At 33.2% G+C, this 18,338-nt stretch overlaps 2 protein-coding genes across 2 annotated transcripts; both read left to right on the top strand.

Annotated features, from left to right (window-relative positions):
* Window positions 1-4,258: 4,258 nt before the first annotated feature.
* Window positions 4,259-5,484, top strand: LOC128279278 (receptor-like protein kinase FERONIA). Its single transcript, XM_053022150.1, has one exon. The coding sequence runs from the start codon at window positions 4,259-4,261 to the stop codon at window positions 5,426-5,428; it is 1,170 nt and encodes a 389-aa protein (XP_052878110.1). The 3' UTR covers window positions 5,429-5,484.
* A 302-nt stretch (window positions 5,485-5,786) lies between these two features.
* On the top strand, window positions 5,787-7,048 carry LOC108465823 (receptor-like protein kinase FERONIA). Its single transcript, XM_017766201.2, has one exon. It carries the CDS (start codon window positions 5,787-5,789, stop codon window positions 6,924-6,926), a length of 1,140 nt encoding a protein of 379 aa, XP_017621690.2. The 3' UTR covers window positions 6,927-7,048.
* The last annotated feature ends 11,290 nt before the right edge of the window (window positions 7,049-18,338 follow it).

The raw sequence follows: 18,338 nt of genomic DNA, 5'->3' as shown, positions 1-18,338 counted from the left end.
TAATTAAATATGAATGCACCTTTTTTGATTTAGTCCTTAACATTTGAAACACCCATTTCTCACAATTTACCTGGTCAAATTTAAATTCGGCTTAATAAATATAGAACAAGGGCCTCCTACTACCATTATTTATTTTCAAACATCAAAGTTTTTATCCTTTACAATCTAATCCTTCATAAAACAATAATAACTTTCAAAGTTTTAAGCTAAAATTAGACTTACTCTTACCTAACCTATTATCTTACTAACCTTTTTCCTACTTGCAACAAAATTAATAACTAGCTTTTCATGATTCCATAACCTTCTCTACAAAGATAATTTAGATTAATTTTCATAATACTAAACTTTAAGGAGTGGGTTAACTAGAACACATCTTATAATAAAGAAATCTATGAAAATTTAAGAAGAAATAAACCCACCTACCTTGTCAATTTGATAGCCAAATGAAGAAGTTAAAGTGTTGCTAAAATCTTATTTCACAATCGATTATGGAGAAGTAAAGAAAGAATGAATATGTGTTTTTATTAACCAGTTTAATTCAATAACACTTAATTATTTGACCTTCTCAATCCCTACTTGACTTATAATTATTCTATTTTAAATTATATACTAACCTCACTCAATTAATTTAGTCTAACTTCGAATTTTACGACATTGTTGGAAACAGGGTCATTATAGATTGAACACCCTTGACCAATGGGCCACATGCTCAAGTTTAAGGGAAACTAGGGGTAAATCTATTTTTAATAGTTAAAACCCAAAATAAACATAGGTATAATAGTTTAAGTAAATCTATTTTAATATTTTAAAAATATATTCAATTTTGACAAAATTTAAATCGCTTAAAGGGAAACGTTGGGTGTTAGGGTGAGAGAGTTGGGAAAATGTTTAACCAAAAATTGAAAGTTAAAATCGTAACTGCATTAGGAAACAACTTTGACAAAATAAAAAATACTCGGATTTTAATTGGTAGTATGGAAAGAAAATTGAAAGAGTAGAAAAACAGAAGAATAGAAAATATAATTTTTGTTTCAGACTTGTGCTTGAGAGGAAAAAGATAAAGTAAAATTATTTTCATTTATTACTTGGTAGAGTTAAAAAACAAATGAGAGGAAAGAGAATAATTTTTTGAAAATTACAAAATTTTGATTTAATATACATTCATCACTCATTTTTTCACTTCTTATCTTTCTAATTTGAAATGATTTATTTTTATTCATTAAGATAGGAAATGATTTTTTTCTCAAACTCTTCTTTATCACCAAGCATACTCAATATATATATATATATATATATTCATTTTTCCATTTTCCTTTCATTCTTCTTCTTTTCCACTCAACCAGACATGCCTTAAAACTCCACCAAAGGCATCCTTAGAAATGTCTCCACCCTAGAGATTAGTTCCAATAAAGTTTAGAGAAATAAATAGTATACTGATTTTAGGATCCTACTTCACATTTAAGAAAACTTTTTGATGACAACACGGGAAGAAGCGATAAAATTTTGGGTAAAGTATCTTGTAATCACTTTAAATAGGGGTTATTCCTATTTAGGTCATCCTAATTTTTTATTGTTAATTTGATTGCTACCGTTAAAAAAATTGACCAAACCATCACTCTACCATTTAATCTATCTCTTTCACGGTTAAGTTAATTTTCTATTCATTTTCCCCTTTCTTTATTTTTCCCTTCTTCTTTTTTTCCCTCTCTCTTGTCCTTTACCTTATCTTCTTCCTTGCGCTACTCTTCCTTAACAGTTGTGCTCCAGCAACGCCACTAGTTGAAAAGGCTACCAAGCAATCCACCTTTCTTTTCCTTTCACTTTCAAACTAACTGTTCAAATATTCCCAAAACCCACATAAAAACCTTGAAAATACCAAGTCACCTTTGAAATTCTCTTATCTTGATCTACCATTTTCGTCGTTCAATCGCCTTGCGTATGAGATATGTAGATCTCCTTGGCTGAATACACCTCACCGTTGTTCAAGTTGTTGAATGGAATCTCGGTGCTCCAAACCTAAACTCGTATAGAGATAAGTCTCCTTTTTTTGTTTTCAATTTATTTCCCTTCTTTTTTTTTAATGTTGTCTTTTCTCTTCTCTGTTTGTAGGTTTGGTTTAGATTCTTCGAAACAATAGTGATCAATTCTTTTTTTTATTATGTTGGTTTTATTTATTGGTTGAATTTTTGGTATGAATGATTGTTTATGGTTTGGGTTTCAATCTTTTAGTGTGGTGGTTGAAGTAGTTGGTGCTTCTAGGTTCAATGGTGAAAGAGATGGAGGCAGTAATAGTGAAGATGATAGTGTTAGGATGATGAAGGTGATATTGTGTGACAAATAGTGATGCTAGAGAGTGTTGAATGGCTAAGGGTTGTGTCAAATATAGTGATGATGATGAGGGACTAGGGGTCAAGAAAAAAGTCAGAGAGGGAGATGTATAGTGATCAATTGTTCTTAACAACATTAACCAAATTTTTTTTAAAAAATATTTGGATGTTATAAGAATCACTATTATTTAAAGTGAGTTTACTCTTAATTTTTTGACAAAGAAAAGAAAGGATTTAGGATTGACATGATAAATTTAGTCATTAATATTTACATTTTTTGTCAAAATTGTCATTATTCTTTTTTAAGCTAAATTTGACTATTAGTCTTTCAAAAAAGTCAAACTGTTTTTCTTTAATAGAAATGCTAACTAAACTATTAAAATTTTAATGATGTTGGAGTGGTAACTCATGTGACAGTTCACATGACTTCATGCTATATAATATTATTTGTCTTGTATGCTGTGCCAAGAAATGATTTAAAAATTATAAAAAATTCAATTATAAAAAAGGTAATTTTTTTTTTAAAAATAACATGAAGTACATGTGGGTTGTCATATTTAAAAGTATTTTAGTCTGTATTTTCATTAAAAAAATTAATTAGACTATTTTTCAACTGATCAATGATTAAATTTGACATTTTTTTTAAAGATTGAAAGCTAAATTTAATTTAAAAAAACTAATGTGACAAAAAAAATATAAATAATAAGGGATAAATTTTACATTATGCTTTAGGTAACAAAGTTTCCAACCGGCATGCTGACCTTATTCAATAACATAACCTATTCATCACTCGGCCCCACACGGTTATATTTGAAAAATTGTAAATGCCCAGCCAACTCACCTTCATCACTTATCGCCGATTGTATATTTCCTCATTTGGAGGCCAAGTCTGAGTCCATCACGACGTTGTGACCCTCATTACTGGTTGGCGCTGCATCCAATCCCGTTTACTAGTATCCGAATCATTTGTAACTTTGAATATTATCATGAATAAATTTTTGCCCTCATCCTTGAAACCTGTTGGGTTTTTGTGGGAGCAGAGGAAGAAATACAGGACACAAGATAAGGCAGCAAGATACATGAAATAATTTTTACTTACTCACAAATGTGCAGCAAGGGAGCTTATGTCTTTTAGTTCATTTTTGTTCATTCATTAAATTAGAAAATCAATGCTTTTATAGTCAAATACATCACCAAATACTACCTATTACCACTAAGTAGCCTAGTAACTTGATAAACATTGCTTGTACATATAAACAAGCCACCTAAACTAGTCATTTAACACATAAACATATCAAGTTGTCATTAGGTTTTTTATTTTCTAACTAGTTTGATTACAATGAAACTAAAAAGAAAACATTGCTGTTACAGTAAGTATACGTGCTGCAGCATGTTTACAAGCTGCATACACTTCATCCAAAAATATCACAGCTGCTTGGCCAATTTTCAACAAAACCTACCTTTCTAGTCTTCCACTAGCTCCAATAAAGTGCCTTCACATTTTTCTTATTATTTAATTTAGACCACCACACCCAACCTAATAATGCTGGTCTGTTCTTTTGGATCTATGATTTTCCTTATATCTCTTTCAACCATATTTTTTTTCTGAAAGACTTTCAAGCATAATATTAAATAAATAAAACTAAAACTTTGGATAGTTTCTGACCTCTTCCAACGAAGCATCCAGGAAATTGAAAAATACTTTTACATGATTGCGACGCCTAATATGCTAGTATTAGTATATTCTAACAAGCCAATAATGGGTTAGTGGGTAGAAAATTAGGAAAAGCTTGTGGCAGATCTATCGATCTACTTCCAAGGCTCAAGCTACATCCATCCGGTGTAGGTCTTTTTCTTTTTCTCTTTCTCTCAAAGTACTACTTGTGTTTCTTTATTCAACTGCTTAAATGTGAAAAAAAAAAAAATCCCCTATGAAGTATCCTTTGTGGTATCTTCTAACCTTCTTCGTTTCGAAGAAAAAAGCCCCTCAATTACAAGGTTCAGAACTTCCGGAGGATATATGCCGTCAATTTTCACTAGCCGAGATCGAAGCCGCTACCAACAACTTCCACCCAGACTCCATTATTGGTATAGGTCGTTACGGGGGTCTTTATAAAGGAACTATCGATGATGGAACCGTTGTTGCTGTCAGGCGCTGCCGAAGCAGTTTAGGAGCAGTGAGAGAGTTACAAAATGAGGTACGGTTGCTTTGCCAGTTGCGCCACCCACATCTCGTCTCCCTTATCGGCTTCTGCGTTGAGGGATCGGAGATGGTCGTTGTGTTAGAATACATGAGCAGAGGGTCACTCGCTGATTTTCTCTTTGGGATTGGGAAGGATTACGTTCCACTGTCTTGGAAACATAGGTTACACATATGTATCGGTGCAGCACGTGGATTACATTACCTTCACACCGGTGCCAAGCATGCTGTAATCCACCGCCACATCAACAGCTCCAGCATACTTTTAGATGAAGAATGGTGTTGTAAACTTTCAGATTTTGGCTTGTCCAAACTGGGTCCTCGTAGCATGTCAAAAGCTTTGATAAGAATGGATACACGTCCGGCGGGAACGATCGGATATGTGGATCCAGAGTATGCCCTGTACGGAGAACTGACAGAAAAATCTGACGTCTTCTCGTTTGGGGTCGTTTTATTTGAAGTTGTATTTGGTAAAAAAGCCTTCAATAGGACAAGTGTTAGGATTAGTGAGAAACATATGCTCGAGTGGGCCGTGGATTCCCTATGGAAAGGAACCATTTATCATGACATTGATCCATATCTCAAGGGGAGAATAGCTCCAGAATGTTTGAACAAGTATTTGGAAATCGCTTCTAGTTGTGTCCACCGAAAAGGAAATGAAAGGCCAGCGATGGGTGAGGTGGAAGTCACATTAGAGCTTGCCTTGGAGCTGCAAGAGAGAGCAGATTCCAAAATGGAGAGCATCAATCCTTGTATGTATGAAGAAGAATTGTTTTCTGGCTTTGTTAGGAATTTCTCGGGTCTTGATAGCTTTCTAGATTATGAGTTTAGCTACTATAATTCTTTTAACTTCAAAGATTCAGATAGCAATAATTCCAATCATAATATTTCGTACGGATAGCAGATAATTATGAAGAAATTTCATTACATAAAAATATGCAACTGTTTTATCTAGAAGAGTCTTGGCTTTTATTGTTGATTGTGGCTTCCCCTATATTTTGATTACAGTGAAAACCACGTGATTGTGACTTCCCAATATTTTACTTCATATTTTAGAATTAAAAAATGACAGTGTAGAGACTAAATTTTTAAAATTGAACAATATAAATGATACATTTCCGAATACATCACTGATAATACATAGTTAACAACGGTTAGGGTCAAGCAAGGTTTCTCAATAAGATTAACATTTAACACCCCAAAATATCAAGTTCAAAGTTACTCCTCTGTGCTGCTGCTTTGCTTATCTGCTTTCCAACATGAAGGATCATTTACGTTTTCTTTCTAGTTTCTACAAAGTCTTCCAAAAAGGAACAGGGGATGGAAAGTTGGAATATAGTGAGGGAAATGAGAAGCGGTCTAGGATACGAAATCCAGCGGCTCTTCCAGAGGAAATAAGCTATAAATTTTCACTGGCCCTGATCAAAGCTGCTACCAACAACTTTGATCAAGATTTGATTATTGGTAGTGGTGGTTTTGGACATGTACACAAAGGGTTTTTGAATGATTGGAACTTGGTTATCGCTGTCAAACGCTTGTATCCAGATTCAGCACAAGGGTTCAATGAGTTCCAAGCTGAACTGCTGTTGCTCTGCCAGCTGCACCACCACCATGTGGTACCTCTTATAGGGTTCTGCAATGGAAAAACCGAGATGATCCTTGTGTATGAATACATGGAAAACGGAGCACTACGAGATCTTCTCTATGATTCTGGTTGTGATCCACTCCCATGGAAGCAAAGACTAGAGATATGCATAGGCGCCGCTCGCGGAATACGTTACCTTCACACTGGAGCAAAGCAAGCAATAATTCACCGTGACGTTAAGAGTAGCAATATTCTTTTGGATGATAAGTTGGTCTGCAAGCTTTCTGATTTCGGGTTGGCGAAGCTTCGTCCCCGAAGCAATTGCAAGCAAAAAACTTTGACAAGAATAGATTCAATGGTGAAGGGTACTTGTGGCTATGCTGATCCAGAGTACGTCGCAGGATTTGGACTAACGGAAAAATCTGATGCGTACTCATTTGGGGTTGTTTTATTTGAAGTGTTGTGTGGTAGAAAGGCATTTGATATGAGTTTGAACGCGAATCAAGCATATTTAGTTCACTGGGCCCGTCGGTCAATTGGAGAAGGAACCATTTATAATATCATTGATCCATATTTGAAGGGCAGGATAGCAGCAGAGTGCTTCAAGTCCTTTGTGGACATCGCATGTTCCTGTACTTGTCCAGAGGGAAATTCACGGCTTGAAATGGGTGAAGTGGAGGTGATACTAGAGCGTGCTTTGGAACTGCAACAGAAAGCAGATTCCGATATGGTGCGTGTAGCTTCTTGTGGTGTATATATGTTTGAAGAAGTATCATGTTGTGCCTTGGTTCCTGAATACGGTTCCGGTGAATAGTCTCGGCAACTCGTATTATTATTATTATTTTGCGTTTTTGGCTCTCTCCGTTGTTGGTGCTCATCATTGATATTTATCACAATTGATCGAGTTAGCATTCATCTAACTGCAACTAAGATAAACATGATGCGACCTGCAATTTAAATCTTGTAATCAAATGTAGAAGGTGACCCTGAATAACCTTTCCAACACCTAATACATTTTTTCATATTAATTTTAGATTTTGAGTTTTTTTACTTTATCTAGAAAAGGAAACTTTGTTTTATAATATTTAGACATTATTTGATAGAATTTTGAAGTGTTTTTCGTAAATGTTTCTAAAAATAAAATAAAATATTAATATCTTATACATTATTTTTGGAAAAATAATTATTTATATAGTATTCTAAAATTATATTTACCATTTTAAATATTTTAATTTCATAAAATTAATAATAAATTAAATAAAAATAAAATTAGATTTAATTCAAGTAGTCGCACTTTTTTTTTTAATTCATGAATAAAAAGTTGTCCAAACATCATGGTTGGAGCAATTTCTAATTTTTCTCAACCCTATCGAGTATGAAAAATTTTAAATTAAATTATACTTTTAACTTAATTATTGGTGTGTTTTTGTTTCGACCATTCAATTATTAAAATTACAATTTTATCATCGATTTGATTGAAATTAATTTTAATTATTTATTATTAATTAGGTTACATAATATTAACGTGACACCAGTGGAAAAGTCGGGAGGTTTGGCAGGCACCTTGATCCCATTAAATGGAAATTTTAAGAAGAAATAAACCCACCTACCTTGTCAATTTGATAGGCAAATGAAGAAGTTAAAGTGTTGCTAAAATCTTATTTCACAATCGATTATGGAGAAGTAAAGAAAGAATGAATATGTGTTTTTATTAACCAGTTTAATTCAATAACACTTAATTATTTGACCTTCTCAATCCCTACTTGACTTATAATTATTCTATTTTAAATTATATACTAACCTCACTCAATTAATTTAGTCTAACTTTGAATTTTACGACATTGTTGGAAACAGGGTCATTATAGATTGAACACCCTTGACCAATGGGCCACATGCTCAAGTTTAAGGGAAACTAGGGGTAAATCTATTTTTAATAGTTAGAACCCAAAATAAACATAGGTATAATAGTTTAAGTAAATCTATTTTAATATTTTAAAAAATATATTCAATTTTGACAAAAATTTAAATCGTTTAAAGGGAAACGTTGGGTGTTAGGGTGAGAGAGTTGGGAAAATGTTTAACCAAAAAATTGAAAGTTAAAATCGTAACCTGCATTAGGAAACAACTTTGACAAAATAAAAAAATACTCGGATTTTAATTGGTAGTATGGAAAGAAAATTGAAAGAGTAGAAAAACAGAAGAATAGAAAATATAATTTTTTGTTTCTGTACTTGTGCTTGAGAGGAAAAAGATAAAGTAAAATTATTTTCATTTATTACTTGGTAGAGTTAAAAAAAACAAATGAGAGGAAAGAGAATAATTTTTTTGAAAATTACAAAATTTTGATTTAATATACATTCATCACTCATTTTTTTCACTTCTTATCTTTCTAATTTGAAATGATTTATTTTATTCATTAAGATAGGAAATGATTTTTTTTCTCTCACTCTTCTTTATCACCAAGCATACTCAATATATATATATATATATATATATTCATTTTTCCATTTTCCTTTCATCCTTCTTCTTTTCCACTCAACCAGACATGCCTTAAAACTCCACCAAAGGCATCTTTAGAAATGTCTCCACCCTAGAGATTAGTTCCAATAAAGTTTAGAGAAATAAATAGTAGACTGATTTTAGGATCCTACTTCACATTTAAGAAAACTTTTTGATGACAACACGGGAAGAAACGATAAAATTTTGGGTAAAGTATCTTGTAATCACTTTAAATAGGGGTTATTCCTATTTAGGTCATCCTAATTTTTTATTGTTAATTTGATTGCTACCGTTAAAAAAATTGACCAAACCATCACTCTACCATTTAATCTATCTCTTTCACGGTTAAGTTAATTTTCTATTCATTTTCCCCTTTCTTTATTTTTCCTTGTTCTTTTTTCCCTCTCTTGTCCTTTACCTCATCTTCTTCCTTGCGCTACTCTTCCTTAACAGTTGTGCTCCAGCAACGCCACTAGTTGAAAAGGCTACCAAGCAATCCACCTTTCTTTTCCTTTCACTTTCAAACTAACTGTTCAAATATTCCCAAAACCCACATAAAAACCTTGAAAATACCAAGTCACCTTTGAAATTCTCTTATCTTGATCTACCATTTTCGTCGTTCAATCGCCTTGCGTATGAGATATGTAGATCTCCTTGGCTGAATACACCTCACCGTTGTTCAAGTTGTTGAATGGAATCTCGGTGCTCCAAACCTAAACTCGTTTAGAGATAAGTCTCCTTTTTTTGTTTTCAATTTATTTCCCTTCTTTTTTTTAATGTTGTCTTTTCTCTTCTCTGTTTGTAGGTTTGGTTTAGATTCTTCGAAACAATAGTGATCAATTCTTTTTTTTATTATGTTGGTTTTATTTATTGGTTGAATTTTTGGTATGAATGATTGTTTATGGTTTGGGTTTCAATCTTTTAGTGTGGTGGTTGAAGTAGTTGGTGCTTCTAGGTTCAATGGTGAAAGAGATGGAGGCAGTAATAGTGAAGATGATAGTGTTAGGATGATGAAGGTGATATTGTGTGACAAATAGTGATGCTAGAGAGTGTTGAATGGCTAAGGGTTGTGTCAAATATAGTGATGATGATGAGGGACTAGAGGTCAAGAAAAAAGTCAGAGAGGGAGATGTATAGTGATCAATTGTTCTTAACAACATTAACTAAATTTTTTTAAAAAAATATTTGGATGTTATAAGAATCATTTTAGTTAATTTGGAAACCGATAAAAACTTACCAATCAAGCATCGCTACGGTACCCATGCTAAGACAAAAGATATGGACCAAAGATTGGAAGAACTTAAACAACTTCAAAGAGAGATGCATGACCAGTTACAAATGCAAATGCAAGAGCAACTGATGAGGATATGGCAAGATATGAGAGACCAAGTGCTAGAGTCTCAAAGGAATATGATGAACCAGTTGTCCTAATTGCTGACTAAGGCGCTAGAAAAGAGGGAAAGCTCCATGATTAATGCTGGGGTGGACAATGAGGAGCCTCTCTATCCTCCGGGTTTCACTCTGCATGTCCGCAAGGTTTACCAATTATCAGAACTCAGCAAAATCAGGCTAGTACCTCAGCACCAGTGAATTATCTGATAGGCTCAGACTCTAATCCTGGGGCAATCCAACTACCCCTGTAATTCCTGATTTGAACGAAATGAAAAAAGTAAAGATGGAACTGCCAAAACAACTCGAGGATCGGTATAGGTGGTTAGAGGAAAAATTCAAAGCGATAAAAAATACTGATAATTATCGCAAAATTGATGCCAATGACCTGAGCATGGTTCCAGACTTAATACTTCCTTATAAGTTCAAGATGCCTGAATTTGAAAAGTATAACGAGACTAGCTGTCTAGAAGCTCACATCACCATGTTTTACAGACGAATAAATGGGTATGTCAATAATAACCAATTACTGATTCACTGTTTCCAAGAGAGTCTGGTTGGGCCAGCATCCAAATGGTACAACCAATTGAGCTGTACTCAGATTAATTCATTGAAGGATCTAGCACAAGCTTTCATGTAACAGTATAGTCATGTGACGAATATGACTCCTGATAGAATTACTTTACAGAGCATGGAAAAGAAACCGAATAAGAGTTTCCGGTAATACGCCCAAGGTGGAGGAAAGTTGCCATACAAGTTCAGCCACCTCTCCTAGAAAGAGAGGCTATCATGCTTTTCATCAATACTCTGAAAGTCCCGTTCATTAACCATATGTTGGGAAGTACTACTCTGAGCTTTTCAGATATGGTAATGTCTGGTGAATTGATTGAAAATGCAATAAGGAGCGGGAAGATAGATGTGGGAGAAAGCGCCAAGAGGTCAACCCAAAGAGAAATGAAAATGAAGTGAACATCGTGAGCATGCCTTCCAAATTGGTCAACGTAGGCCAGCTGAGGGCTATAACCACTAGCTATCTATCCGAATGACATATTGGAGAATCTGAATGATATATCTGAAGAGGGAACCAGGAAATGTAAATTTCCAAACCTTTATATACTTAGGGATGTTTTGAATGATGGGATTGTAGAAGAGATCCCTATATTTTTGGAGCTAATCTAGAGTAATGTTCAAAACACACTTGTTACTTTAAGCTTAGGGGCTATAAGAATCCTTTTGTGAAATAGGCTTGTGTTCAAAATCTTTATTTCAATCAAAATGCATCTTTTTGAGTAAATGCTCTTTCATTCTTGATATATTCTTTTGACTTTCTTTTAAATACGTTTCATTCATGATTATATCATGCAAATAATCATCCTTAGAATCATTTATTTTTTGGAAGTATGCCTTTGTACCTACAATAGGTCCCTAGATATCAACGATAGGAGCAACGTTGTAACTGACTCCCTTTTGGGGTAAGATATGTGTTTAAGAGGATTTCAGGACTTTGAAGATGACAGAGATTGTAGCTTATCTCCTGATTTGTTAAGGATGGTAGAACAAGATGGAAAACAAATCTTACTCTACAAAAGGTTAATGGACATTATAAGCAAGAGGTAAAGATCGATGCCTGCATTACCATGAAGACAAAGCGAATTGTCATTAAGTTATTCCAAGAAATCAAACAGGTTTTCGCGTGATCATGTCAAGATATACCCGAGATGTTAAGACCTGTGGACGATAAAAATGTCTATACGGTGTTAGACGGACATATGTTAATAGCTTCACGGTAGCCACGCTAATCATGAGGTTTGGATACTGTTGATCCACCATAGAAGAGGATTGTATTAGCTATTTAGTGAGACAAAATTCATGTGCCTCATTCATTTTTTTACAGACTTTCTCTATGTCGGGCATGGATGTTATCGGGTCATTCTCAACTAATATACATCGATTCATCTTGGCAGTCACCAATTACTTTAAGAGGAGGGTGAAGGCCATTTCATATGCCAATGTTACGAAGTCATCAAACCCCCTAAAAAAAAAAAGGTCATAGTGAAAGGTGACCTAGACTTGTAAAGATTGGCATAAATAAGTTACAATTTACCCTCTATGCTTATCGAACGTCGACCAAGACTCGTTGGGGCAACACATTGCTTATTGGTTTATGGGATAAAAACAGTATTGGAAGTAAGATTCCTTCTCTCCAAGCTTCGATTGAGTCAAGAATTGGATGAACCAGAAGGATTCAATGAACTTAATTGAAGAGAAGAGGTTGAAAGTTACCCGTCATGGTTAAAACATACCAAAAATGAATGATGCGAGCTTACGACAGAAAGGTTCGTCCTAGAGAATTCTACGGTGGGGACCTGACATTGAAGATTTCTATACAAAAAGACTTCAGAAGAAAGTGGATCCCAAATTGGGAAGAACCTTATGTAGTAAAGAAAGTCTTTCCTAGAGGAGCATTGATATTGACTGAGACGGATGGCAAGAACTTGCCTAATCTGGTGAATTCAGATTTAATCACAGTTAGCAGTTTCAAAAAAAAGAAAAACACAAAAAAGAAAAGAAAAAGAAACAGGAGAGGCTAAGGCGAAAACCCGCAAAGGGCGCCTTGAGACCAAAGAGGATTTGAGTTGAAAACCCGAAAAGGGTGACTTAAATTTGGATCAAATTGGGGGTATACAGTAGTCTTGCTATGCCTAAATTAACAATGAAGAAGTATGCTACGTCTGGGGCATTGACAAAGTGCTCCAGATCCCCTCAATACAGATTAAGCTCAAAGTGGTCCTCAAGAAGTTGGTACAGAAAAGCTCAAGCTGCGATATTTAGGGCACCTAGTTTTCTATTTTACCCATTTTTGGATTTGATATCTTTGATTATCTTATTTTTTTCAAGATACATTCCAATAAATTTCCTTCTTAATTGTATTTTGCCATCATTGGTTAACTTACTTGCTTCGAGCTATGTTTCTGGTCCGTTGTTATGATCTTTTTCAAGCATTTTGTATTGAAATAATGATTAATGGACTAATAATACTTTCATAAAAGGAGTTTCGCATATTACTCTGGAAGTTTCTAAATAATACAGGAGCTTGAAACGAGATTATTATTTAAAACTCACCAAGCTTAAAGGTTGGAAATATTTAAGCCCAAATTGAAATTATCTCCTTAAGTTTTCTGTTAAAGACATTGGTTGAGCAAAAAGGGAAATTACATTGGTGTTATAATCCCAGCAAAGAACGAGTAATGAGATTATTCTCGAGAAAAAGAAAATGGTATTTTGTATTTATGTAGATATCAGGCATATACATCTGTTCATTACACCTAGGGAATGGTGTAACAAATCAAATTGATTAAAGATGATGCAAATCCTATACCTCTGAGTTGCAGCAGGATGGATAGAAAAAATCAAATGATTACTTTTCTGAAGTTGCAGTAGGAAGTATAAACTTTATGTCTCAGAAGGTACAGTGAAAGAGACTTTGAAACTACAGTGGGGCAAGCCAGTTAAACAAAATAGGTTGTTTCTGTGGGTTTTCGTTGGAAATGCTAGTTGAGCAAAAAGGCAGCGTAATACGACAGTGATAAAACTCTGATGAATAACGAATGATGATACTTTAAGTTTTTAAAAAAAGAATCATTTTCATGACATTTTTACATTCATATCATTCATAGCGCATTTGATTAGGGGCATCTGATTCATTTTGATCATAGCATCTTAATCATTTGGCATAAACATAGGCATATAAAACTGAGTCTACAGGGCATGTTCCCTAGATGATAGTGTAGCGACATCAGTGAATTCACAAGTCTTATCTTCCTGAAGTTGCAAGAAGTAGACTGAAAATTTACAAATCTTATCTTCATGTATCGGCTATGGAGCAGATTAGAAATGGCGAGTCTTATCTCCATGTATCGGCTATGGAGCAAATTTTAGCCCCTAGTCTTATCTTTCTGAAGTTGCAGGAAACAAATTACAGATCTTATCTCCATGTATCGGCTATGGAGAAGATCAAAGATGACGAGTCTTATCTCCATGTATCGGCTATGGAGCAGATTTTAGCCCCCTAGTCTTATCTTCCTGAAGTTGCAAGAAGCAGACTGAAAATTTACAGATCTTATCTTCATGTATCAGCTATGGAGCAGATCAAAAATGGTGAGTCTTATCTCCATGTATCGACTATAGAACAGATTTTAGCCACCGGCCTTATCTCTCTAAGAAAGCAAGAGAGCAGGTTAAAGATACAAGTTTTATCTTCCTGAAGTTGCAGGAAGCAAATTGAAAATTATAGATCTTATCTCCCTAAACAATAGTGGAGCAGATCGAAAACAGTGAGCCTTAACTTCCTAAGCAGTAGGGTAATCGGCTATGGAGCAGATCGAAAATGGCGAGTCTTATCTCCATAAATCGGCTATAGAGCAGATTTTAGCCACCGGCCTTATCTCTCTGAGGTAGCAAGAGAGCAGGCTGAAGATACGAGCCTTAACCCCCTAAGCAGTAGGGTAACATGCTGAAAATACAGATCTTATCCCTAAACAGTAGTGGAAAAGATCGAAGACAGCAAGCTTTAACCCCTTAAACAGTAGGGTAACAGGCTGGAAAATACAGATCTCCCCTAAACAGTAGCGAGCAGATCGAAGATGGCAAGCCTTAACCCCCTAAGCAGTAGGGTAACAGGCTGGAAAATACAGATCTCCCCTAAACAGTAGTGGAGCAAATCGAAGATAGCAAGCCTTGACCCCCTAAACAGTAGCGTAACAGGATGGAAAATACAGATCTTCCCTAAACAGTAGTGGAGCATATCGAAGATAGCAAGCTTTAACCCCTTAAGCAGTAGGGTAATAGGTTAAAAATTACAAATCTTATCTCCCTAAACAGTAGCGGAGCAGATTAAAGACTAGCCTTATCTCCCTAAGCAGTAGGGGAAACGGGCTGAAGATTATAAATCATATCTCCCTAAGAAGTAGTTGTGCAGATTGAAACAAAAATTCTTATACCCTTGAAGATTCAATGGGTTAAAGTGGGGTTACCTGAAGAAAGGAAGCATCAAGAAGTCAAGACTCGATAAGACCGGCAAAATTAACCTTTTAAAGTCTTTGCTCCATTCTCGTTACGACAATGAGCAAAGAGGGCACTATGAGGGCCCAATTTTAGCTCGAGCCCAATAAACAACAATCCAAGATACAAAGCCCATTTACAACCCAAATACCACCCCACTAAACCGACCACTAACTCCATCACCCCACTAACTCCATTACCCCACTTGCCACCATAGAAGGAGCCAATCAGTTATAAAATTTGCCTATAAAAGCCATTCAAAACTATTGTAAAGAGGGGGTTCTTTTTTGGAGATGAATCAAATATCAAAGTAAAAGAGGTTTCTTTGTATATTCTCGTTTTAAGTTCTTTGTTTGTTTATTGTTTTCCTTTCAATTTTATTTTGTTTTTTATACGAAAGTAAAAATAAAGGAAGAAGCTTACCCATTTTAGAATTCTTGAAAATGGGTTTTTTGAGGTCCTATTGCCGTGTACAGTGGCAATGACCATGACTCGTGGGGTCCGTTATTCGAGCAAAGTCGGACCGATGGCCGAATTTAGAAGGAAGGGGGAGAGTGTTATTATTATTATTATTATTATTATTATTATTATTATTATTATTATTATTATTATTATTATTATTTTATTATTGTTACTATTATTTTATATATTTATTACCATTATTTATTTATTATTATTAGTAGTAACATATTGTTATTTTATTATTTTATTATTATTATTGTTATTATTATCATGGTACTATATTAAATAGTTTTGTACTTTTTATTACTACTATTATTATATTTTCAGTTTATTTATTTATTTACCTAAAACCTTATATACCTTTATTTTATTTTATCATTTATTTATATCTTCTTATATAATAACTTTTTCCTATATTATTATTATTCTAATTTTTATTAATATATTATTATTATTGTCTTCTATTTTGTTGTTGTTATTATTATTTTAATCGTTATTACTATGTTTATGGTTCTTGTTAGCATTATTCTATTATTACTATTATTATTGTTAATTAATTTTATATTTTCATTACCTTATATATTTTCTTTTTATATTTGTTATGATTATTATTACTATTATTGTTTTATTATTATTACTTACATACTTTCATCATCCTCATATATATATATATATATATATTATTTTCTATTTTACCATTAATATTATTATTAACGTATTATTTTTTATTAATGTATTATTATTGTTTGCGTTATTAACTATGTTATTTTATTATCATTTCTTTTGATTGTCTATGTTGGTTTTAAAATTGGTCCATCTTGTAGTTTTCGTGAATTATTTTTTTAGTATTTGTGTTTTGTAATTTATTAGCTTGACATTTTATTCACAAATTAGTGCTTAAAATAAAAATGCTTTTCGTTTAATTGTTTCTTTTTATCCGAAAGTTTTTTCAAAATAAAACAATCCTCGTATTTGGGAGCTTCGAGAAAATTATGCCCTAACTTACTGGGTTCCGATCTTCCCCGTCGAATCTAAGTAATCGAGTACCCTTCCTTAAATCAAAACGTATAAGTTTTAAATAAAAGCTTATTCTCAGGAATTTGAGGTGTTGTGTCCTAACTCACTGGATATGATATTTTGTATCCCAAGATAATGATTTCTAAAAAATAAGAAAATATTTCGTGTTTGGAAATTCGAGAAATCGTGCCCAATCATGCTGGGTTTCGATTTTTCGTTCAACCGAATAACTGAATATCCTTTTGAAATTTCGTCTATGTTCTCTTAAATTAAAACGAGGCAATATTTTGTGTTTGGAAATTCGAGAAATCATGCCCAATCGTGCTGGGTTTCGACTTACCATTTGACCAGATAGCCAAATATCCTTTTGAAATTTCAAATGCATGAGTTTTGGAAATTATAAGATGATCTTGTATCGAGGGTTTGAAATGTTGTGTCCTATCGTCTTTGGATATGATATTTTATTCCTCTAAGCGAGAGAATCTCAATATCCAATTCAAGTTATCCAAACGCTTTAAAGGAATCGTATTTTAAAATCTTTTTCAAATTTTCAACATTAGGACGTTAATTGATAAATACGGTACCAATTTTGGGCGTTGCGAGGGTGCTAATCCTTCCTCGCGCGTAACTGACTCCCGAATCTGTTTTCTAGTTTTTTGTAGACAAAAAATGTTATTTTAATAAACTGAAATGCTTTATTAAAATGATCGATCACAAGGTGACCCGATTACACCTAAATAAAAAGATTAGTGGCAATTCTATTTTCGTTTTAAAATCGACCTCCGTTTTTCAAAATAAAAATAATTTCTAACACCTATTATGTTGTGTTGATTATTTTTAGTGATGTATATACCTCTTTGTATGCGCATTAACCAGTGTAATGCGTTTAAAGTGCTCTTTTAACTCAACTGCACTGTAGCAATCTCTTTGGATTGTCTGATCCAGTGCAGTAGAAATTATAATAAACATATTGGAGCTTTGTGCTCCACTGAAAATTTTGGATATTTATTGGTTGCTTATTTCCACTTATATCCTTACTCTTGTTCTCTTTATTATTTTTCTTTTACTCCTTTTTTTTTAACTTTTAAGTTTAAAATAGTAACAAATTTTATTTTATATAAATTAAAATATATTATCGGTGAGATTTTCATTTTCATGATGGTTGAACTTTAACAGCTTTTATATAATTTATTTTAGTTTTTCATTTTTCAAAATTTTCAAAAATTTATTCATTTACTGTAATAACTTTTTATAATTATATAGTAACTAAATAAAATGTATTAATAAATATATTTTAATTAAAAATAAACATTTTAATAAACATAATAAATACTTTTAATACTTTATTAAATGAATTTATAAATTGATATATTTTAATAATTTCATAAAAATAAAATAATTTAAAATTTTTTATTATATATTATTTCTAATTTAATATCTTAGTCTGCTGCAGTTATGTTTGAATCCAAGCACACCACACCTGTTTTTAATCACATTATTACGATATTCAATCTTATTATTACGGTAATTTACAAGAGATAAACCCATTCAAAGTAAACCCAAATAATGTTAGATATTCATATTTTCTTCCGGTTCCAACAAGCTTTGAAATTTGTATAGAAATCAGACAGTCACAGATTTACCAAATCGAATCTTACTTTTCAAGGTTAGGACTAGAAATGTCGAAAAACTTGTATTTCTAATCCAACTTACAAATTTCGTACTCATTTTCCCCGTCTCCTAAAAAACTGTTTCTTTATTTAACTACTATTGAATCTTTAGTATTTTAGATGCAACT

The sequence above is a fragment of the Gossypium arboreum genome, chromosome 11, assembly GCF_025698485.1.
Source record: "Gossypium arboreum isolate Shixiya-1 chromosome 11, ASM2569848v2, whole genome shotgun sequence".
Lineage (NCBI taxonomy): Eukaryota > Viridiplantae > Streptophyta > Magnoliopsida > Malvales > Malvaceae > Gossypium > Gossypium arboreum.
This window is presented reverse-complemented; position numbering and strand designations above follow the sequence as displayed.